This window comes from Coenobita brevimanus, chromosome 94, assembly GCF_032717465.1.
Source record: "Coenobita brevimanus isolate Jiangsu-jjx chromosome 94, ASM3271746v2, whole genome shotgun sequence".
NCBI classification, from domain to species: domain Eukaryota; kingdom Metazoa; phylum Arthropoda; class Malacostraca; order Decapoda; family Coenobitidae; genus Coenobita; species Coenobita brevimanus.
In genome coordinates, this window is record NC_137047.1 from 1,308,214 (window position 1) to 1,333,565 (window position 25,352).

General features: G+C 41.9%; 2 protein-coding genes across 3 annotated transcripts; both read right to left on the reverse strand.

Moving 5' to 3' along the window:
• Window positions 1-633: 633 nt before the first annotated feature.
• Window positions 634-13,557, reverse strand: RNaseZ (ribonuclease Z). 2 transcript variants are annotated; one of them, XM_080282771.1, is made up of 13 exons: window positions 13,302-13,557; window positions 12,077-12,222; window positions 10,898-11,084; window positions 10,412-10,619; window positions 9,778-9,932; window positions 9,376-9,535; window positions 8,488-9,109; window positions 7,745-7,972; window positions 7,333-7,534; window positions 6,376-6,679; window positions 4,961-5,061; window positions 4,460-4,579; window positions 634-960 (listed from the first exon to the last, which is right to left on the reverse strand). In XM_080282771.1, exons 1-13 carry the CDS (start codon window positions 13,536-13,538, stop codon window positions 766-768), a joined length of 2,865 nt encoding a protein of 954 aa, XP_080138897.1. In that variant the 5' UTR covers window positions 13,539-13,557; the 3' UTR covers window positions 634-765. The 2 variants fall into 2 exon arrangements, with proteins under 2 accessions (XP_080138897.1, XP_080138898.1); XM_080282772.1 differs by lacking the exon at window positions 4,460-4,579.
• A 1,759-nt stretch (window positions 13,558-15,316) lies between these two features.
• On the reverse strand, window positions 15,317-25,328 carry LOC145412975 (uncharacterized). Its single transcript, XM_080282797.1, has 4 exons — window positions 21,703-25,328; window positions 19,687-21,213; window positions 18,347-18,592; window positions 15,317-16,915 (listed from the first exon to the last, which is right to left on the reverse strand). The coding sequence occupies exons 1-4, from the start codon at window positions 25,326-25,328 to the stop codon at window positions 16,246-16,248; spliced, it is 6,069 nt and encodes a 2,022-aa protein (XP_080138923.1). The 3' UTR covers window positions 15,317-16,245.
• Between the last annotated feature and the right edge of the window lie 24 nt (window positions 25,329-25,352).

A 25,352-nucleotide genomic window follows, 5' to 3' on the forward strand; every position in this document is an offset into this window, starting at 1 on the left:
GGCAAGTGGAGGCGCTCACCATCTGTTCACTTGATGTAGTTCTGCTCTCAGGTGTCTGCCCTTTCCTCATCGTTCTGCCTACAGGTGACTTTACAATCTCTCTTCTGTCTTTTTTTCCATCATTCTTTCCTCTTCATTCTGCCTATGGGTGATTCTACACTGAGTGACAAGCCAAATGGTTTCCTGTACACCAGGAAACCATTTACTACGCTGGGTGTTAACCATATAACCAAATTATGGCACCTGGTTGTTTAGTGGGTAATTAAGGTGCTCCAATCAGATTAAGCCTGTGAAGGTTAATATCCAAGGGGTGGTTGAGGTTTACTGCTCACGTAATGCCACTCAGGGATGAGTGAGGCTGGTCACTCTCATCTTAAATGTCACGACCAGCTTGCATAGCCCCGGGCTCCTACGTCCCTCGTGGCACAACGAAGGATTGGATGATAGATGGATGGATTAGATCTAGTTCATACATTACTTAAGAATACTTTATAATGAACTCCTGACCTGCTTTCCATGCCCTCCTTGGAGCAGGACCCTGGAGTTTGCGTACCATTAATAACCCCCAGTCCTGGGTCCATTACTTGGGTTAATGAAGCATAATACAGAGAGCTTCAAGTCAGTGAAAATATTTATTAACAATAAATTTATGTAAACTGCTGCAGGTGGTATGGTACACATGATTACTGTAAAAATAGTGAGGAATTAACTAGATTATGAATGATGAACTACAATGAATCTACCTTCTACATGAATTATGAACCACTATGAAGCTTCTTTATCTATCTTACGTTGTTTTACCTTTACCATCTCTTTATTATCCTCTATCTGCTTCTCCTGCTTCTCTCGCATTGCACGCTTCTTGGCCGTCTTCTCAAGCATTTCATCATAGTCATCAGCAAACATGGCCATCAATGCATCATTCATCAGGGGCAGTGTTGGAAGGGCCTTTAGGGACACCTGAAACAGCACATGGTTTGGTCAAGACACAGAAAATAACATCTGACTTTACCATTAACCCGTCACGTCCCGAGCTATTTCGCACCTCCGACACCCCCCAATCCCGAGGTATTTTCGAAAAAAAATTTTCAGCTAAAACCTCTGCTTTTGGTGAGAAACATCAAAATTTCAAAGAGAAATCACCCACCTGAGGTTTAAAATACTCGATCCAGGTACCAGTACCTCCTTACCAGACTGGGTTTTCTAATAGGCTGGCACCAAAGAAAACAAGTTCTATGGGAGGGTAACTATTTCACACCACTCATAAACGGTATTTATTTATTTACTTGGAACGAATTTATATGTAGTACGAGAGTATATTGGTTTTCAAACAGTAATATAGGCATTATAAGCATTGTTTCACTCACTAACTCATCACCATACCTGACCTTCTTTTGCCACATTACCTGATCATCATTTCTGACTGTTTCTTCCTCTAATGCTATGTAAACTTTGTCCTCCACATTGTCATTGATTGGGGAATCACTCTGGCCCTGAATGTCTTTATTGGCCAGGTCACTGGTAACAGGTGAATTGCCGAGACAATGGCGTGTGTGTGTGTGGGGGGGGAGGTTATGCGGTGTAAGGCATTGTCCCTGCTTGGCATCTTGTAGAGGAACAGAGGAAGGTGTCCCGTGTATATGTATGAAAAATCACAAGCGAAAATTGAAAATTGTGCAAATTAGGGACCTTGCAATTGAACGACATACCAGTATATCATCGGGACTGGCAAATGCAAAATGTTGCAAAACCTTTTTTTTTTTTTTTAAATGCTGACTGCAACTGTGATCCCCATTTCCTAGAGAAATGATATGTTTTGTTTACATATGTTTTGTTTACATAACCCTGTAGGCATTAATATGTTATGTAATATGTAACTATATACCAGTAGCTCTAGGTAACAATGTGCAAGACAGGTAGTTATGTCTGAAGTTCTCCAGGATGAGACAACTAAACATTCCCTAGCCTAGATTAATCATTAATGCCAAACATCTCTGATCAGGTACCGGGAACATGACCGACAAACACACACACACACATTATAAGTTAGGAAATAAAACCCTATACACATCAGAAAGAGAGAAAGACCTAGGTGTGATTATCAATAACAGACTATCTCCAGCTGACCACATCAGCGAGAAGGTACGGAACGTATACACTGCTTGCAAATATGAGAATAGCATTCACATACATAAATGAAAACATGCTAAGAAGGATAATAACATCATTCATTAGACCAACCCTGGAATATGCATCAGTAGTCTGGAGTCCTCATCTCAAAAAACACATAGACAAGATTGAAAAAGTTCAAAGGGCCACTACAAGATGGATACCAAGCTTAAGGGACCTAAGCTACAAAGAACAACTAAATAAACTGAATCTACCAACACTACAGGAGAGAAGGAAAAGAGGTGACATGATAATTCTATATAAGTGCATATCAGGGTAGGAGAAAATAGACATAAATGACTACTTAACATATGGAGAAGCATCAGCAAGAGGACACTGCAAAAAACTGCATAAGAAGAGAGGTGATAAAGATGTAAGGAAATTCAGTTTCCCAAACAGAGCAATTGATCAATGGAATGCACTACTGAATGAAATAGTGTGTGCCAAAACAATTCACAAATTTAAGGATATGTACGATAAATATGGTTCAAGACACGGGACAGTACGAGCTTGACTCATTCCTGTAAAGACACAATTAGGTAAGAACACACACGCCCACACTTTTGCCGAAAGTCAGAGGGGGATAAAAGTCCAAAATCACATGTAGGAGATTCAGAAAACCAGTGAGAGAGCCAGAGAGATCGACACCCGAGACAGCCAGGGAAGAAGGAAGGACAAGGAGAGCAGGAGTCAGAGAGAGAAAGTGGGAAGACATTAGCAAGCACAAACTGCTACTAACCAAACACAGGTCACACCAAGCTTCTGTAACTTTTCAGTCAACCAACTGTCTCACAATAAAACTCCATCAACCCCAATCTACCTATTTCATCACACCAATTAAATATGAAGAGGAAAACAGACAAAGACGACCGACCCTGATGTTCCCCTACAACTCCAACTATTATTCTCCCTCTGCCGGGTCTCTTCAATCAACCAGCCAAGATAATAAATCTTCTCTCTCTATAACAAAATAAAGGCCACATAATCCTGACATCTGGTGGTCTCTGACACTGGTGGCAGCTACAAGTTTGCGCCATATGACACCTCATGACCTTATACTGGCAGTGCTTTGACGATCTACAATTACAACCAACCTCCCTATCTCTATCTCTCTAAGTCTAGGGCTACATCTACTGACAGCCCCTGCTCCCCTCCCCCACACGCAGTCCATATGAAGCACTGCTAGAAACACAAAGTCACCCTAACTGTAACCCAACTGATCCTATTCCAACCTAAGTGTAACCAAGTCAAACAATTCAAATTAATTTTAAGAATAATAGGTCAAAGTCAAGTTGAAGAATTCTGATTCACTTTAACTAAACTCTGTGGAGGAGTTATGGGTCAAGTAAAGTAAATCAATTTTGAGAACAATCAGTACTGAAGTCATATGGTAAAGTAAAATGTCTGGCTCTTAGAGAGACTGTTGGGCACAGGTGCTGCACTCTTTCAATTCTCCTTGTTTATGACAGTATAGGTTGAATGGTCTTAATATCATAGACCCCCAGTGGATGATATGGTATAGACAGATAGGGCTACCAAAACTGTCCTCCTCTACTGTGGAGCAGATCGAAGATTATTCAGTCTTTATTTTAGATACAGGATACACCAGGAAACCATTTACTATGCTGGGTGGTAACCATATAACCAAATTATGGCACCTGGTGCTTTAGTGGTTAATTAAGGCACTCCAATCGGACTGAGCCTGTGTAGGTTTATATCCAAGGGGTGGTTGGGGTTTATTGTACATGTAAGGCCACTCAGGGATGAGTGAGGCTGGTCACTCTCATCTTAATTGTCAGGACCAACTCTGGGGGAGGCAGAGGCTCAATCGGCAGAGAGGTGGCCTGCAGTCCTACGGGATCCAGGTTCAAATCCCCGCTGGGGCAGAGAACAGTTTAAGGATTTGAATTTCATAAAATCACTCTTTATTGATCTACTAGAAGACCTGCCGACATGTCGTAAAAATACCCCCACCAATACCAATACACCAGTCCTGTATGAGACAGCCCTAGCATGTAATCAATATGGGCGGTGGGTGTTAGTGCCAAAGTGGTGACATGTAGAGGTGTATGGTATGTAGGAGGACTACTGGGCCTTGGAAGCAGTCCGTGAAGCCTGTGCCCAGAGTCACACACACACACACACACACACACAACTATCCAGACATAAAAGGTGATAGTAACCACCTGTTTGACCCTAAGCAGCATTATGTGAGCAACCCAAACCACTCAGAAATAGACCCTTAGCTTGAATAAAATGTGCATCAAAAGGGTTAGGAAACATCACTTACCCGCATGTTGTCAAAAGCTATTCCAACTTGATCTGGTAAATCTTCTATAATGGGCACTTTGGCATATCGCTGAGAGAAATGAGTGAGAATTGTGAATTTGGCATTCATATGCTGACCAACCTGAAACAAAGTGATAGTTAAAAATTAAATACTGCCATCATACCACCATCCTTTTCTTATTTAGTAGTTTCTTTGTTAACAATTTTTTTTTTTTTGCTGCTGTTTCTTTTATTGCCATTTCTTCTAGGTGCTGTTTCTTTAGAGCCATGTGGCCTTTGTTGCCTGGTGCAAGGAGTTTATTGTTCAATTCAGTTCATTATCCTAATCCAATTTCATCACCACCACCACCACCACCATCCTCCCTATCCCTGAAAGGAGGATGGTGGACTGCAAAGTGGAGCCTCAGCATGCAGTCCATCAGGTTCACCTCCAGACATGCCTGTGGTCGCAATAATATATTTTAAATGCATACTCAATAATATATTTTAAGTGCATACTCACTTTAATGGCTTGGGAAGTAGTACAGTGAGTCTTGATTCTTGCATCTTCCTCCAGTTCATCTTCCATTGTGGCCTCATGAATCAGCAAATCACAGTCCTTCCCTAGTTGATAAAGTGGATTTGCATAAGACATTCTAGTTAGTGTAATCAAATTAACTCCTTGAATCTGGACTATTTCATTTAATTTTTATTGCTCCCCACACTAGGTGACTCTGGAGGGATCTTTTAACAGGGAACAGGTTATTCAAGGTTATGACCTAGTACCTCTGTCCAAAAAATCTCCCCTACAATGAATAAAACTGTATGTCAACACATGAATAAAATACACAACACACCACCAGATTCAAGAGGTTAATGGCATCAACAAGAAGTATTTTATTCTTGCCACCACTAGATGCTCCTATTCATCTCAGGAATGGCCTCTCATGGCAAAGGGGTTAGAAAATTGTTCAATTACCACCACATTGTAACAAATCTCTCCCAAAATGAATTAACGGGTACCGTAAAATGTCAACGAATACCATGAGAGAAATGAAAAGATATCTTGGACTGAAGGTGTTACCTAAACTGGAAATATAAGGCATGCCATTTTGGCCACGAATCATTTAGTCTAGAGATAATATTTTTGTTAGATTAAGAAGTTATCTAGCACCTTTTCCATACTAGCTTATTTCTGCATATGACAAGTTCATATTCATTTTATGTTATGAACACCATCCTGATAAATACCAAGACCACAAAAACCATACAAGATAATATTATGGTGAAAGATAAAAAAAAAAAACTGTCTGGGAAGTGATCCATACAAGATAATATTATGCTGAAAGATAAAAAAAAAAAAAACTGTCTGGGAAGAGATGACAAATAACCTCATAATCTGACACAATACACCACTTTACAATTGCCTACCTTTCAGCCTCAACTTTCAGAAGGCTGCCACTTTTAAAATGTTCTAAACAGGCATACTTTGTGACTAACACAAATATATATATACCACTGGATATCTCCATCAACCTGTGATTGTCTTATCATTCTTCACTATGACCAATTGCCAAAGCTTTTGTCAAAAAATTGCACACACATACGCAAAAGCTGATCCCTTATTACCCCCTTCAAGATGATGGGGTCAGAAGATTGGCAATTGTAGTCTAGTACAATTAAGGGCACATAACCAGCCTACTTCCTGAAATAGCATTAAATGATTGAAAAACCTTCAATCACCTCTTTGGGGACTGAACATATGCAAGGCCATCACTCTGACCAGGACACGCTAACCATTAGACCTTCCTGATACTAACAGATACAAAAACTTACCATTCAGCTTTTTTGACATTCAATTTGTAAAATTCAACTTGCAATAATGTATCACTGGTACACATACAAAGACATGTGACAGGACTGAACTAGTATACTTACCAATCTCAACAAGGCCTTTGCATGGCATTGTGTCACCCGAATACACCACCTTCCAGCCATCGTTATGGGTCCATGCTACTCCAAATGAGTTTGGGCAGTGAATAACGTAAGTCATATCAATGGCCTTCATATCAAGCTCGGAACATAGCTGACTGTAACTTTCTTCATTAAGCCGTAAGTTGGTAGAGAGAAAATTCTGATTCCCATATAAAGTAAAGTCATTCAGGATGGGTTCAAAATTATTGTGGTATGAGATGAGGTATCCCATTATCCTGCCTGGAGCCAGTAGTACCAGCTTAGGGATCTGAAAAACACATATTATAGTACCATCTTATCTATACCAATATGGTAGTGGCAGCAGTAGCAACAGCAGCCCCAGGATTATCAGCATGTGAACCTAATGGACTGCAGGATAAGGCTGCCCCTCCTTTCAGGGGATAGAAAGGAGTTGTGGGACATTTCTATAACCTGTAGGGTTACATCAGTGCCAAAACATGAAGGTATCCCTCTTCAGCACCTATACCAATACCACTGTAATAGGCCTATACCTTTAAAAAAAATTGGATACTAAGTTTCAAACTAATAACACAAAGAACTGTGAAATGTATTTTTCTATATGCGGAGTAAATATACAGGGCCAGTAGTATGTTTAGTGGGCATGGTCAACATGCACAGGTGGAAACCACCTTTAAACTGTTCCAATGGTTCAATCTCTAACAGAGAACTGCAAAGTATCGTTGTGCCTTACAAACAGAGCTGACCTATAATGGATAAGCAAGCTTCTTTACTTATGGAAACCAATATTGGTGAGAGTCTAAGATAGCAATACTAATACTGTATAAATAAAGTCTGGGTCACTACTACAAATGAATATGGGTAATGAATGCTGCTAAGTCAAAGGGAATTAACTTTTCACACCAAATTGTAATCATCAGTTAGGATAAACATTGAACTCACATGCTCAACTTTGGCACGCTGAAATGCCTTTTTTCTAGCTTGAAGGAGGCGAATGAATCCAATGTGGTGGTCTGCATGAAGGTGGCTGACGTAGACTGCCTTGAGACGCTGTAATGCCAGGTCAGACCCGGCCACACCCAACAGCCTCACCAACTGACCATATGTCCCCTCACTACAGTCCATTAACACACACTTATCACAGCTACAAGAAAAATTTAGATTCTCAATGGTACAGCTCTCATTATATTAATGGATAAATCAGATTAATTCACATCATGCTCCAGTAATTCATATAAAAAAATATATATATATATATACAATAAAAACATGGGACAGTGAACTTAGGGGGAAAAAAAAAAAAAAAGCCAAGATGAAACAATAAAATACACACAAACATAAAACATCAACCCACCTTAGACTGAGGAGAATACCTGATGTGTTTCTTGTCTTGTTGGGGATACATGAGCCAGTCCCTAAAAATATCACATTAGGGTAATCGTCTGAATTGTGGCCTGAACTATAACCCTCTGCTTTTAATGAGTCGAGCTTGGACTGTAACTGCTGGTATTCTGACTCAAACTTTTCCACAACATAGCACTCCTGAATATAGCTTTTTGGTTGTAGACTCAGCTCACTTGATCTGTGATGGAAAGAACAAATTAAATTAAAAGATGATCAATTAATAATGCTCAATTAAAAACTCCTCTCGTACTGTATATCTTATGTGCTGGAGGGACAGCCCAGTATGCTGGTGTCAACATGAGACACCGGAAATAGGAAATGGATAACTGAAGCTGGTGAGAAATTGATATCGATAACACTGACTGAACCATTCCCCACAACACATAAGAAATCCCCTGGTTACGTGGAAGACGAGTGTTACGTATGAACTGCTCTGTAAACCAATAAAAGAAATTACTACAAGCAGTCAGGGCTAAGTTACAAAATATCGTAACTTTCTCCATATGACTGGTACTGAAAATTTGGGGAAACTGGTAATTCACTTTTGTAGGTAAGGTACTGTACCAATGGAATTTTACGAGATAATTTTTCTGTAATTTACTGGTGACTCAGTAACAAAATGATTGTTAAAATATGTGACATGACTTACTGTACTGTATTACCAGGCTGAAAACAGAATGCTATACAACCAACCTGTCCAACTGCTTCCTTGGTCTAATATAGTACGTGAGCAAGGTGCTGGCCTGGTAAGTTGGGCCAATGCCCTGGCTGGAGTTTGTGCCTAGAGTGTCTCCTATGGCAAGCCCATTGCCATTATCACTTGTTTTTTTCATACAAACACTGCTGGTAGTCTCCTCCATTACTTCACCTCCATTTTTTCTATGTTCTTCATCTTCACCATGATTATCATCACTCCGATGTTTCATACACACATCACTGGTAGTCTGGTTCAGTGCTTCACCTCCATCTTTTCTTTGGTCTCCATCTTCATCTTCATTGGTCTCTCTGATGGGAATACCTCCATCCAACAAAAGTGGGAAAAGGTTATTATTTAGGTGATTGAGTTTATACTGTATCCTGTGGACAGCCTGGGAGCCCATGCAGGCACTATTACTATTGATGAAGATGTGTGAGGTCAACGTTGGGAAGCGAGCCATCCACTCCTGATAACGATGGTGATTTACAACTTCAGTGGGGGTAAAATGGACGACCACCTCAGCCACATCACCCTCACTGGCGGCACCACACTGATGGGATGCCAGGGCTTCATTCTCAAGCAAAGCATCAAGGTACTGCTCTGTTGGTGCTTCAACCACTGGGGAAACCAAAAAATAGGAAGAATTTTACATCTGAATGCTCAATGTTTTAATTAATTTTTGACTGGTCCTGTGGAGGGAAACCTTCACATGGTGGTACCAACATTACCAAGCGGTTTCATTACCCATTTATGTAAACATCCCTTAATTCCCTCCCTATTCCTTGAAAAGAGAATGGTACATTAAAGGAGACAGCCAATTTCAGGCTTGCCTACTAGACTGATGTCCAGATGTGCTAAGGGCCAGAACAACAACAACATCTTACCAATAAAAACCGGCCCTGGGTCATCTGGCTCAGTGACATCCACTGCTCGGACAACATTTCCATTTGGTAGGGTCACATCCTGTCCCCTCTTTAACTCACCAAGAAGTGGGCCTGGGGGTACTCCTGCTTTCACACACTGTTCCAGCAAGAGTTTACCAGCCTGAAAAGGGCGACTCATTTACAACCCAATACGCCATCACACCACAACATACTCACTCACCTCACTCTCACAACATTAGCAGTCCTTCAACATAACTTTAACAGAAGAATTTAAGCTGTATTAATCTGCCACAAAATAACAAGAATAAAATAATAATACCATACTTATGTGGAACAGGTTGCTCAGTACAGCACAGCAATCATCAACATTTATGCCATGTTAATTCCTGCTAACATTTATACCTTGGGTGGTGGTCGGCATATGTAGGCCACAGACAGCTTTTTACAAGGTGCACTTTTGTCCTGTTTTGGGTGTCTGGGTTGTGAGGATGTGATGTCCCGATTCTGGGGGGACGTCCTTTTTGACTTTTGTCGTTCATGAGCAAACAAGTCCTCCACTGAAAAACATATTATCATAAGCAACAAAAAAATATAAGAAACTCAAATAATTTCAAATACACTCCAGTGACTGTTTTTCTACAGATGATAAAAAAAAAAAAAAAAAAAAATGTATCACACTGGAGGGGTCAGATGATATCATAAGTACTGTAATCAATTCACCTTGTGATGTCAAAGGAAAGGTAATCTGTGTCTCCGTGAATGTGCATAAAATTATCATCATCATCATCAACTTGACCAATTTCTTCCCATCCATGGATGGGGCAAAGCACAGTCCAGTAAGCAAGGCAAGAGAAAACATGTGAGAGAACTGATCAACAGTAAGCCCAGTGCAATGGGCCATACATTTATTCATTCACCAATTAAACCCTTGAAATCCTGACTCTACCTCACAGGTATGACCACCTGCACTTTTTTAAGAAAAGAAAAAAAGTACAGACATGGGAGAACTATTGAAAGCATACCCGATGACATGTACCTTCTTCATATATTTCTTCCACAGACAATGGCTCTTCTGGAAGGTTTGCATCAACAGATCCAGATGACTTGGCCCACAGGGGAACACTCCAGATGTACAGCGGGTCATTCCCAACCCCAAGTCTGCCACCATTTTCTTCATAATTTCTGTAGTAAATGGTGAGGTCCCTGAATCTCATAAAGTTCCTAGTGTCATAGTACAGGGAGTCCTGGAATTGTGATGGAGGATTACATCGATTATCATATCAACATGTCCTGCTATCATTATGTAGTTATTAACCCCTTCACTACATCACATCAACATGTACTCATATTATATATGGTACAGGTAATTTTAAGTCCCTTCATAATATCATATCACCATGTCCTGCTATTATTATGTAGTTATTAACCTCTTCACTATATCATATCAATATATCCTGATATACAGCTTTTACCCCCTCACCACAATGACATGTTAGTTTATTTTGTTACAGAGTATACTAACTATGCCTGGTGGTCCATGCAATGTGATCTCTGGCACGCCCATATCTTGCAGGGTGAGAAGGATCCCTGGCAGACCTCCCACGTTGTCCCAGGATTTGTGCGTGATCAGGATGTGTTCCATCATACCCAACTTCACCTTGTGCTCGTGTGCCAGCCTCTGTGATCCCTCACCACAGTTGAAAAGATACCTGAAAGGCAAGTTGACAAATAAGTTTTGGAGAGCAATGCCAATGCTACCAGTAGTCATCAGAGTCACACTACTGCATACACTTACTTTTACACAAAATCAGGGCCAACTTCAAAGTGATATTTAGTATTAGTTACAGTCACTTCTAACCTACATTCTATAAGTGCGCAGGCAAAATAGGGCACGAACTTAAGTCATACCTAAATAAGTTAGTAACTGGCTACACCATATGCTATCATTATAAACCATTAACAATAAAGGTCAATCATAACTCACAAAGAAGAAAAGACACTTCAAGTGCCTAATACACTCTAGGTAATGCGTGCTATAAGAATATTTTTTACTATTGTTGTTGTAACCTGTACAGCATACAAGTGTATTGTCCATTTTATACTTTTGCTGTAAACATACAGTATTTCATATTACAATACGATTCATTCTGTACTCTACTGCATGTATTTATATATGTTCCAGCAGCAGTGTACTGTGTTTTTTGGGAAAGAGATTTTAAGCTATTATACTTTATATTATGATGCACAATGATTATGTACCTTTTTGCCATGTGCTCCTCTCTTGGAAGAGTTTAAGGCAGTGCCCCTATATAGAGGACTTTTATGCTTCGTGACCAAATACCCTTCCAGATGTCAACAAATGATCCTTGGGTGGGACAGAACACTTGACCCTTTGCTCAACAGTGTGTACTCTAACCCACTTGACCATGGCAACTATAAACACAAATCAAAACCTGGTTCTGTCGGGAATCAGGACTCCATTCCTCTCACCCTGTGACAATATAGTGACTGCAGATGGCTTCTGTATGAATATCCACGAATAACTGAGTGAACTTATGTCAGTAAGAAAAACTAGATCTGAAAGGAGCATTTATGGGGTATCAGAAACTGAATTCCAGTGTGTTTTGAAGAGTTTTGTGTCAACATTGCCAAACATGTACGTATACATTACATACGAAAAATAAGCTTAACCAGTACTGACCTGGCTTGTTCTGTGAAGACATAGAGAGACCTGGGAGCCCCTGGTGCCCCTGACCCCAGCACTTGTAGATACACTGTTGACGGTTGGTACTGACGCACCTTCAGTTTCCGAGCAACACGCAGCTCTTGCAGTCCCTTTACATCCACCTGTAAACATTAGCTACCAAGTTTCATCTGGATTGCCAAGCCTAACACAAATATACTTAAAAGTTTTAAACAAAGCTTAACTAATGTCATCTAACCTAGAGGGGAGTGGGGTAATAATTGTTGATATACTGTACCAATAATGAGAGGACATAACAGCTATTAGAAATTCATGAAAAATAATGAAATGTAAGAGTAAAAATTAGCAGTACAAAAAAGTAAAGTTAGCTAGGTTAGATTCAAATATGTTGAGTTTGGGTGGGTTTCAGCATGTTTTCAACACTGCACCAGAAAATCAGATGCATGCAAACCATAAACAATACCTGTAGTAATAAATAATAACTGTACAAAATAAATAAATGAATATGTAAATAAAATCTGGGAAGAAAAATTAGTTACCGTAATTTCTACTAATTGAAGTAAAGCCATAGTTTACCCAATATTTTATCCAATTCCATCTCACATGTAAGCATCTTCCTTTCTAAAATACTGTGGCCAAAAGTCACTGAAACCCACTTAAACCTAACCTCACGTCAGTACAGTATAACTGACAAATCAGCGGCAATGACGAGAAAAATCTGAGGCAACTACAAACACGGTTCGAACTGGCACTTCTGCCATTCCAGAACGACACGCCAATCTAGTAGCTCACGGACGTAGCCAGATCTTATGTTCTGCCATTTGAAAGGGCTACAGTCCATGAGCACTGTTAACACAAGGTATAATCTGACCCAACCTGGGAATATTTCAATCTAATCCATGTTGCATTAATTTCCAGTAGACTTCCAGGCAAATTTCATGACTGTCACAGCTTATGAAAATAAGATCCAACAATACATACCTGCCTTATTGACTGCAAATTTGAATACTGAATAAAAATTAATCTGGAACAAGAGTTCACTTGGTAAAGTATATTAATGCTTACCCTACCTTGTTAAAATACCAACAAAAATAGCACTGACTATATTATGGAAATCATACAACAAAGATTAACAACAGTAGCTACGGTACATAACCATGATTACTATGCCAGCTGTAGGAATACAAAAATCTTATCAGAGTCATATATACACCATACTCACCTTTTTCGGCATATTGTGTAGAATACTGTAAATCTTTCCGTTCACTCCGTAATGTCTCCTGGCAACATAACAAGGGCCTGAGTTTGCACGAAAAAGCTGCTGTAACTTGGAGGTGCCGTGACAGTAGTTAGCGATAATGATTCTCTTCACAAGACAGAAATCACCGACTGTCTTATGTGACGTACGATGTCTTATGGCAATCAGATGCCTGGGAAGTGATGCAATAGTCTTCAACATTGATTAACATTAACACCGGTACACCCCACACTTCGCCGTCTTCTTCTTCTTTCGTTTAGTTACCCCAGCATCACTCAAACGCAATCTTCTGTAATCTTGCATAATCATAGGGTATTTTCATATGGCCTCATTTTTTATTCTTTTTGTATTTATTTACTGCGGAGTTAACGTTCATAAAGTAGATGTGTCGTTGCCTTTAACTGAATATAAAGTGGCCCGCGAAAATGCGGCTTTAGAATAGATTAAAAATTGCCTTATTGCACACAGAAGTCTGCGAAAACTCGGAAGAAAAGACTGAGAAAGACTGTGTGCCGCATGGGGTGTTTAGTATGCACCAAAATTGTCTCCGCTCAGCATTCACGATGGTGAGAGTGCAAGTAACAGGAGTGAAGAATTGCAGCTGCTGGTGACAACTCTGGACGTGACCACCTCTTCAACAGCCATGATTGCAAGTCGGACATACGGTAGTACACATGAACTTTGCCATAGTGGAACCAACTGGTATTACTGTGGTTTTTCACTAGGTTAATCCATTACCAAACACGCACAGGCTTTCCATATTTTCTATTGAAGTGAATCTTTCAGAGATTACTTATTACCTTAGTTACCGGGAATTTTGATAAACTTACCTCTGAAAGCTGTAAATGAGAATTTAGAAAGCATAAATATTTTGTAGTAGGTGGTGGCAACCATCATCCACTCACTTGATGTGCTGCTTGCTTCCTTTACCTTTATCATTTTTTTCTGTGTCTGCCCTCCCCTCTTCCTATTTCCATCATCCACTCACTTGATATGGGGCTGTCTACTTCTTTCTCCACCTTTATCATTCATTTTCTGTGTCTACCCTCCTCTCTTCCTATTTCTCCCATCTTTCCTATTACTTTTTAGTACTCTTCTTTCCTTTTGAGGTGGCTTTACATTGAGTGACAAGCCTAAATTGTCTCCAGTAAACCAGAAACCATTTACAGCACTGGGTGGTAACCATATAACCAACCCATATGTGTTCCCTATGTGTCAGCAAGTGGCTTGGCGAAGGGTTAGTGCCCCTCCCTGTAAAATAACTAACTCAGAGACAAACAGCCACCCCTTATAAGGATAATGGCATCTGGCAGTAAATAGATAGAAAAGATGCAAATTCCCATCTCCAGTTACACTTCGTTTTTCAGTATGACATCTATCTATCTATCTATCTATTGCCAGACGCCTCAATCCCGTTTGGGGTGGCCACAAACAAATCGCCTCCAAGTCGCCCTGTCCCCCGCCATTTCACTCCCCTGCTCCCAACTCACACCCCCCTCTCTCATATACCTCTCCATCTCATCCTCGGCCTCCCCCTCCCTCTTTCCCCCTCCACCTCACTCACATACACTCTCTTCATCAGTCTTTCACCCTCCATCCTCTCCACATGGCCAAACCACCTCAGTGTGTTCCTCATAACGCTTCCTATCACATCCACATCAACACCACAACGCTCCTTTATATCCTCATTCGTCAGCCTGTCTCTCCATGTGACTCCACAGACATGTGGTCTGTTTTCCCTCATGGGCACATATTCCTCATTGACCTATTCTTCCCAGTGGACCAATTTAAATCATGATTGTTTTCCACCATGAACCTGATCCCTTGTAGAGGGTCTACGAAGATAGGAAAATTTTGACATTCTAGGTATGAAATCGTTCATTTTAAAGGACACCTAAGCATGAAGGACAGAAAAAGACTAATTGAACACTTTATCATGATTTTCTGCATTTAATGAGCCCTAAAGAACAGTCCAGCACAGATCCAAACAGTCACATGAGTCTGGGCCACAGCCTCTTGCTCAAGATGAGGTCAAGAAGAAAATTCTTTGTGGATTGTTTTTTGAATATGGTAATCATTAATGATCATTTTTCTTTTCACTTGATCTTGTGGACAAACTTAAAAGTACAATTGCTGTATGATATTTTTAAGTACAGTATTACCATAAATATTAACTTTCACTGTAAAGTAGTCTTTTAATGATATTAGCTAAAATTATTTTTTGTGCACCCAACACCCCACACCTCTCTGCATCTGTCCTTGCCAAGTTGAACTATCTAAATCATATAATGATGATCAAAGGAAAGTAATTAAGCATATAACTAACTTAGAGTCTAAGGCACTTTATTATAGGCACAAACAACAGTACAGATCCCATTCAAGAATACAAAGTACTGTATAGTACAGTACTGTTATTTCAGACACCTATTATTAGTTAGCAAAGTGTCAGGATTTGTTAGTGAGGTGTAGCAGAGTGGATCCAGGTTCTGTTAAGACTCCACACTTATATGTATATTGTATGACTGAGCTGCATTTAAAAAAAAAAAAAAAAAAAAAAAAAAAAAAAAAAAAAAAAAGTGGGTAAAGGTCACATAAAAAAAAAAAAAAAAAAATCACCATATTCATCAGTGAAGGACACATTATGGATAAGCAAGGAATCTCCAGTCACAAGAAGCATGCGCTGGTGTACAGTACCGTGTTTCATGCACAATAAAAAACAGTGTAAAATTTTCACTTCCAGTTTGATACACAGTATAAAGTAGCACTGAACTTCAACTTTAAGCATGTAGCAGTGTGTGGCATGCATGAAATTATATAATAAAAGAACAAATAGATAGCAGGATTTTCCAGTAATTTTGTGTTGATTATGAAAACATGAGTGTAAAGAATTAATCGTGTTTGCTCATCATTATGATTGTTCATCTTGAAGTATTCCCACAAGGTCAGAAAGAACACTTTTACTTTTTGTCTTGTGCAGCACTACCACTTGCCCAGCTAAGCCATCCTGAACTGAGCCAATAATGAACTCATGCTCCTGTGGTGTGGAGGCTGGTGGGTAGCTAGTAAGCTGGTCATTGCTGTCACGTAATTTGTCCAGGGGAGATATTACCAGCTTGCGGCTCTTTCCCTGACGCCACAGTGCCACTACTGTCAATTCCTGGCCAAAGTCTGGCAGCATTGGTGTGGTCACCCTGCTACTGCTGATACTCCAGATATCAGGATCTGTGCTTCTACACCTTGACCCTTCTCTCCAAGGCACCTCAGAACTCTTTGTATCATCAGTTGTTCCAGTTGCAAGGTCTGGTGTTTTATGGCCAGGGAGTGACACCTGAGGAGATTCACATGCAACACTGCCATCTCTGCTCCTGCTGGTGTCTCTGCTTCTGCTGCCAAGAGGGGCTCCAGACCTGCTCCTTGGCCTGAGGTGCCACAGGTACTCAACATAGAAGTCAATCTTAGCAGGCCTGGGTGGCTGGAGGGTGAGGGATGGACACTGGATGAGACAGCCACACACCACACCCCAGTGAGCCTTGTGTCCGCCAAGCTGACCAGGCATGTAATTACGTTCAGAATCATATCTGATGAACTAGTCAAGGAAGTTACAGCTTTGTCTTTGTAAAATTACAAATCAAGACAGTATTAAACCACAAAATATGCTGTATTCATATTTATTCTTGTGTTTCAGTGGTCTGAAATTGTTAAAGAGTAAATAACAAAAGGAGAATTGAGAACAAAATCTTGCAGTTCTTATATCCATTCATCCATCATCCAGTCCTATGTCACCTCATGAGGAGCACAGGAACCTGGGGCTAGGCAAGTTGGTTCTGACATTTAAGATGAGAGTGACCAGCCTCACTCATTCCTGAGTGGCATTACGTAAGCAATAAACCCCAACCACCCCTTGGATATAAACCTGTACTGGCCCAATCCGATTGGAGCACCTTAATTACCGACTAAACCACTAGGTGCCATGATTTGGTTATATGGTTACCACCCAGCATAGGCCTATGGTAGTAAATGGTTTCCTGGTGTACAGGAGACCATTTGGCTTGTCACTCATGCAGCTTTTATACTGTACTGTAAATGAAATAACTCAGATGCTTATGAGATTAACAATGACTACCACCATTTTTCTCATGGAAAAAATTTGATCCATAAGTCCTCTCTCCTTCCTAAACTTACACTGTTAATTGCTAACCAGCTGTCACTTTAGTGGCCACTAATTTGTCATTCACTTTAGCTTACACACTTCTGTCACCCTTCACCTTGTATGTTAATTAGCAAATCATACTCTCTCCAAGCATTTACAACACGTCTGTAGTGTTCTCATTTAATACTAAAATAGTCAGTAATGAGTAACCATTCAGTTACCATACCTCCCCCATGCTTCAACAGTTCATCACATATCCTGTTCCATTTAGGAGATTTTTCAAACTTTAAGTTTCAAGATAGCCACTAATCATTTCTTCATATGAATCACAGCCTCTCACTTTATTGTTATATCTTAAAATTACTAAAAGACTCACATAACTAAGTTGATCACAACAAATCATCATATACATTTGGCATGCAGAAAGGAGAAAGTAAACTTGGCATTTGAATGTATCTTTACACCTACTCACCCAGCAATACTGTTTTGATGGAACTACATTAACTTAAAATTTAGCAGGCAATAGAATAACCTCATGATCTTACTAAAAAATTATTATGGTATTAATTACACTACTGATTCCATGAACAAAAATTAATTTTTATCAGTAAAAAGCATCTTTATCCAGAATTCCATAATTGCTCCATCAGAAGGGTAGGGATCCAGGGCTTGGCTACTCAGCCTACAGTAATGTGGACATTTAAGGTGATAATGACTAGTTACTCTTCCCTGAGCAGCTTTACATAAGCAATAAACCCAATCATCTCTTGAAGTTAAACCCATAAATGTTAAATCCGGCTGGGAAACCACTGCCAGGCCACCAGGTATCTGTTATGCCTAAATTTTCATAAAAGGATACGGAACGAGGATAAGGTCGCCTTGCATGAGGATTTGAGCAAAGGTTTGAGGGCAGGAGAGGACATCACGTCTGACGGTGGCTTCAACACCTGTGATAGCGCTGTCTGCCAGTCGTGCCATGGCATCACAGCTGAACATTTCTCCGTGTGCAGTGATGCCCTGCTTCCGAGCTGCCTCCAGAAGGTCACTAACGCTCACTGTGTCAGGGAATACCTGTGATGCCATGCTCAGTGCAACCAGTCCACACCTGGAATGCAGTTCTTCTTATACTATCTACCAAGGCTGTGGAGTTGGGGTCATAGTCATGGAGTCGGAGGTGGAAACAATTATGGTGATGTCGGGGTCGGAGTTGGTAAAAAAGTCCCAACTCCGACTCTGACCATCAGTAAAGATATTTGTAAGCATGATCTGTGGAGCTACTGCCTTTTGAATGACAGCTCCTTTGTTTTGTTTTGTTTTCTTGTTGCTGCTGCTGCAGCAATTTTTTGTTCTTTTCTCTTATTTTCTACATTTTATTTAGAAGTTGTATGTTGTCCTCCTGTTATTTGTTTATGTTGAACATAAACACAGGTGTTGCCATCTGTCGACAGAATGACAAGAACAGAATGTAAACAGACACTACGATCAGCAGATTAAGAAACTTTCATTTTGTCATAATGTAGCTACAACCATTAGTCAAACCTTAAAGGACATGGGTTTTAAAAGTACCATACTGTAGTCTGATGGTTCACGTGGTTGTGATGGAATGACATCTTGTGTAAGTCATCATGGCAAATTTATTATAGAGAAATTCTAAGGGGTCAGAGCTGGAGTTAGAGTTGGACACACAAGAAATCAAGGAGTTAGAGTCGAGTGTTTTCGGTTACTGACTCCACAGCCCTGCTATCTGCAGTACTGGTGTACATTATTGTTGTTGTTGTTGCTATTGTGGGCCTGGCTCATCTGAATGAACTCAGTGGGGTGGATCTGAACTTGCCCTTCTCCTTCAGTCCACCATCCTATTCTGGGAAAGTAGGGAGGGAGCTGAGGGATATTTGTATAGCCAGGCACTGTTCCTGTTCAGTTATATTGGTGCCACCACATAGGAGTCCCCCTCCATCACCTACTACTATAGTGAACAACTTATTACAGTACTTAATTTCTTAAGGAAAAACATTAATGCATATTGCATTTGTACACCTGCAGTACACTGTTATATGTCATATTTTTTTAACCTATTCCATTATGTTATCATCTGGTCAGACTTGGGCTGCCAACCAACCAGTAAAATACCAATGATAAGCACACAATTCATACTCTTATCATACTAACAAGCTACATGTACTTGAAATTAGGACTTACTGTGGTCCCTGTTGAATCATGGGTCTGAGCTGTGTGTAAACAGAGAGAGTGTCCTTCCCCTCCTCCAGCATGCCCCAGTCTTTGGCATTTGCAAAGATTCCTCTTACTTCCTCCTCAGGTGGCTGCAGAGGCAGGTCTGAACGAACAATGATCATTTTTCCATAGGGAGTGATGGTCATGAGGGGAGACTTGGGTGAGGTTGCTGCTGCTGCTGCTGAGTCTGTCTTGAGAGGAGGGACTCGTGGAGGTAATGCTAATGGAAGAGAGGCAGCTGGGGGGATTGGGAGTGGAGAGGTAGTCACTTCATGGGTCGTTTTTTGTTGACTGGTGTTATTTAAGTGGCTGGTTAATGCTGGCAGGGGTGGCGGTGGTGGTGGAGGGGGTGTAGCTTCTGGGAAAGGGGCCTTAGATCTGTCGGTGAATCCTGACATCGTGGGAAGGAAAGGGTTGGCTGGACTGTCTGATACTGGAGGTGGTGGAATAGGTGGGGCGTCTGGTGGGGATTGAGGAGACACAGCAGCTAGCTTGGGTGGTGAAGGAACAGCTGGAACTTCTGTTGTTGATGGTGCAGCCAGTGCAGATGGGTCAGGAGAGGCAGAATCTGGCCCTGAAGGAGGTACAGGGGAGTGGTTACTGTAAGAGACATTTTGGTTAGTTCCAGGTGTGGGGGAAGGTCGAGGTAAGGAGGGGGTTCTGCCTCTCTGTCTCGGTGGAGGGAGAGGAGGAGAGGGAGGTGAAAGTTGCATATTCGGAAAAGGAGGTGAAAGGAGGGCATTAGGAAGAGGAGGAAGAGGTGGTGGAGTGATATCATCCATAGATGCTACAGATGGAAGAGGAGGGGGAAGAGGGGGCAGTGGATTTAGCTCCTCAGCCTCATCTTCTGGAGGTGGTGGGAGAGCAGGTGGTTCATCATTACTGGTGCTGCAAGAAGTTGTGTCATGTGTGGCAGCTGAAGATGGAGAAGATGGTGGTACTGTATCGGACTCATTGACAGAAGTGGCTGGTGTTACTGATTTGTGTATACTTGGTTGTGAATGGGCATCCATTGAGGAGGCATCAGGAAGGGATCTAGGTCGTTTGTTTGGGGGTGGACTTGGTTGTCTGGTGGGGGTTGGGGATGGGGTGGGATGTGATCTGACCGGAGAGGATGCCTGTGTGGGTGTGGGTGACTCCTCAGGTACTGGTGTGAGTTTGAGTGGGGGTGTGGCTGATGTACCAATGCAAGCTAAGGGAAGTGGGGGCAGGAGCGGTGTACGCTCACCCTTCTCACTGTCCTGCGGTATATAAATAGTGGGTGCTCGAGGGGGAGGTGGAGGAGGAGGGGATCTACGGACAGATGTGGATCTGGGTGGAGCAGGTGGAGGGCTGGGTCGTCTCAAGGCATCAAGAGGCTGGTCGATGGGGACGAGCATGTAGTGTCGTGGAGGTGGCATTGGAGGTGCCGACCTGGGGGTGCTGAGGCATGAACGGGGAGGAGGAGCTGGAGGAGTCCTTCCTCGGGAGATTGGAGGGAAGTCTTCCACAAAGCTGCAGGGTGGAGAAGAAAACACTGATGCTGGAGCTAATCCTTGTTTCACACCATATATGTCATGCTCACAAATTAAAAGTGCTTCATTATTAAATGAATGATGTCTGTACTGAACGTCTTTTCATGCAAGGACTGCAGTTGGAACAGTTGCAAGACATTAAATCCTTAGTGTGCATTCCAGTTGCAAAAGTATTTTGTGCTTGGCTTTCCTATATTTTTCTGCTTTAAAAACACCTGTGGAATGGAGGAAGACAGTAAGGCTGGCTTAAATACTTTACTGCTCAATACTGTACTAAAGTACTATGGAGCAGTTTTGTGAATGGTTATAACAACACACACAGCTTTGTTAACAGCAACACTGGCAGCACAGATAATGGGGAATGGAAGGTGAGGAGTGTGTTACGAGTGAGCCAGGAAACATGCTGTTAGGTACATGGATGAGTGAGCCAAGTGTGTGGGGTAGGGAGGCACCTGAGGGACACACTGACCCCGATACGTTGTGGTGATGATGATGGGGGGATGCCAGTGTAGGGCTCCATTGCCTCTCACTCTCAGTGTTGGGTCTTGTCATCTTGCAGTCCTTTGTATCTGTGCTACTGGGGGAAGATTTTTCTACTACATCTTTATCAGAGTTTAATTCCTTTCCAGATATTTCCTTTCCATTATATGTAGCAGCCTGATCTGTATAAGTATCAGCAGCAGGAACAGGTGTGGCTGGCTCTGTTTTTTCATGGGGCAGCACGGTATCATTGTCTCCTACTCCGTTGGTAAGGGTTGGAGAAAGTGTGGGATTGAGTGTGGCTTCATGTTTAAGGGTGGGTGAGGGAGGAAGGTTGGCTGAGAGACTTTCCAGATTGCATACCACAGCATCCAGTAGCTGCAAGGCCTCCTCAGGTGAAGCTGGATGCAATGGAACATCAGATCGCCTCTTGGGTGGGGTGCGGATGAGGCGACTTACAGGTGGTGATGTCTTACTAGAAGGGGACATGGACCCCCCAAGGCTAGCAGCAACAGATGGCAAGGGGGAGGAGGGAACAGATCGAGGTAGGGAGCTGGGACGACTGGAAGTGCCACCAAGAGGGGACGATGAGGGTATGGGTGATTTCTTCCATGCTGCCGGGGATGAACGAGAGGGTGTGCTGGGAGGGGTAGGGCCTGTGGAATAATTAGAGGTGGGGAGGGCATTATATGTTTTCTGAATTGTTACCAGGTTATCTCTACCCTCCATGTAACATATGTTTTGACTGTCATTTTCCTGTTTGGTTGGTGTATTGTCTCCACATTCAGTGATATTAACTTCATCTGCTCTTTTCTTACTGACACACTCAGCGCAGCAGATATTTTGGCTGTCATTATCTTGTTTACTTGATGTACCATCTCTGTGCTCCCTGTTCATCTCTTTCTTGTCTACTCTTTTCACACTGACACTTTCTACATCTTTCTTTTCATCTGTTTCAGAATTTCTTACAATTCCAAGTTCTGCTTTAACACCACCACAACTGTCTCCATTTGTTTTCACTATCACATTTTCTGCATATTTCCTCTCACACTTGCCAGAGTCTCTGTTTGTTTTCACATTAATATTTTCTACATATATCCTCTCATCTCTGCCTACAGTTGCTAGTTCTTCATGCTCAACAAAGCTAATATTTCCATTAACATCTTCAACTACTTGACAGCCTCTGCTTACAACCTCTTGGTGCGACATAGTGATTTGTCCATCAACGGTGGATCTTGAGTTTGTTATATCTGGTGTACCATGCCCAGTTTGAGAGACTGAGTCACATTCTGTATTACTGTTCTGTTCATGTTCATCATGAATAGCATCTTCAGCTATTTCCCTTGTATCTCCATTAGCCAGTATAATTTCCTCAGTGTTATTTTTGGCAATTAAGCATTCTTCTGGACTTTCAAACTCTGATACATCCATATCTTTTCCTGCCTCATCATTAATTACTACAGGTTCCATTTTTCCCTGACTTTCTGTCAAATTTTCCCTAATATTTGAAGTTTTCTCTGAATCATGCACAATTTTATCTGTACGTTGTACTTTGCATTTTTCAGCACTACAATCTTTTGGGGAGTTCAGTTCAAATTCAACAGCATGTCCATTACTATCACTGTCACTCTGCTTTTCTGCCACATTACTTTCTTCAGATGTTATGTGCTTCTCTTGTGGGATTCCACTGTGTTTCTCCCCAGGAATTATTTCATTATTTTTTGTTGAAGTGTCACATGCCTCCTCAGTCAATGAAATTTTTGCTTCAGTATGTCCCTCTGCTGTGCTATTTTCAGTAAGAGTTGTTTTTATTTCTACAACTTCATCCTGACCTGTCACAGTTTCAGAGTTTTCTATCTTGCTATCTTTGCAGTCATTTTTGCTCATCTTGAGTTTTTCATCATCGATGGGTGTTGTTTTAGAATTATTATTTGTAGTTTTTTCAGTAGGAGATGAAGTTCTCTCAGCATCTTGTGAGTTTGGTGAAGAAGAACAAGAAGAAGAGACAGATGTAGCAGGGACAGAAGACAGAGACTTGATCTGGCTGGGTGCTGTTGTATGTGGCACCACTAACCTGTCCACATTGCTGACTCCATTAAGACACTGTGAGGGCTCCTTTGCTGCTATCTCTCTGAGTGCTGGCTGAGCTACAGTAGTATGTTTGCCCCTGTGAGGTGAAGAGTGTGGTACGTGTGGGTGAGGAACGGGGCTTAAAGCTTCAGCAGGGATTGGAGAAGGGATGGGTGTGGTGGTAGGATTGGTGGACATGGGGGTGAGGTAGTCTGTGGGTACAGGAGTGATGGTGCAAGAGCCACTGAATGTTGGAGAAGCTGGAGCCGAACCCAGACCACTCTCAGCAGTGGCATACGCTGTGTCTGAAAGTGCCGGTGATGACTGGAGGGCCTGACGTGTGTCTTGAGTTTGAGCTGTTACAAATGAATCGACAGTGGCTGCATCTACATTCCCACCAACAGAATCGCTATCAATATTTGAGGATAATGTGTCAGTAGCGATGGAGTCCATACTTGCTGATATGGTATCCGAAGGAAGTGATAAAAGAGAGAGGAGATCTGTGGAGAGTGGTGAGGCCATGATTGCTGGACCAGTGGTTGTGCTGGCTGTGGTACCTCCTGCTTGAGTGTCCAGACTGGCCAAGCTACTATCTCCCTCACAGACGCTTTTCTCACAGCCATGTGTACTCTTAGACAAATCATGCAGCACACTTACTGAAGATTCTTGAGATGCTGGGGTCAAATTAGAATGATCTTCTGGATGATTAGGCAATACCAAACCAGTGTCAGGAGTGTTTGGAGGAGTGGTGACATCCTCTGAGACTTGAGGAGTTGGCTCTGGGGTGTCCATATCTATTGTGGAATCGTTACTGTTGTCATAGAAGTTTGGCGTGGAGTTAAGGTCACTAGAGAATGGTGTTGCAGAGAGATCATCGCTTAGTCTTGAGGAAAGGGAGGTGGCATCTGTTGGGAGAGGTGACACTCGGAGGGCATGTGGCGGGAGAGGTGACATAGCAGAGTCTGGGGTCTGCAGGTAAGTAGCGGTAAGTGTGGATGAGGATACCAGGCTACAGGAAGACTTGGCTCCAGAAGAACCATCCCTGCTGTCTTCAGACAAATTGGTGTCAGCTGCATTTTGTGATACGGTATTGCTGGGTACAGAATGTGACATAATGGCCAAGTCTTCCTTTGATGCCTGTCGTACTGGGGGGGTTGGTGGTGGTGGAGGGGAGGGGCGAGGTGGAGGTGGCACCGGGGGAGGAGGTGGTGACAATGGAAACTGAGTAGATTTGAAAGGAAATCCAGGAGGAAGCTGAGGATCATATTCAGACTTGATCTCTGGTGACGGAGGATCATACGGGCTGACATAAACTGGCGATTTGGGGACCAATGTGTCCTTAAACATGTCTGGTGGGGGTGGAGGGGGTAGGTCATCTGTGGGGACTTCAGTGAAAAGATAGGAAGGAGGAGGGGGTGGGGGAGGAGGAGATGATGAAGGTGGTATGAGTTCTGGTGGGGGAGGTGGAAGGTCAGGTGGAGGTGGAGAACAGGACGACTGAGGAAAGGATGTTGAGGAAGGTGAAGTTTGCGATGTGGTCGCCATCATGGATGACAAGCTGCTCTTCTT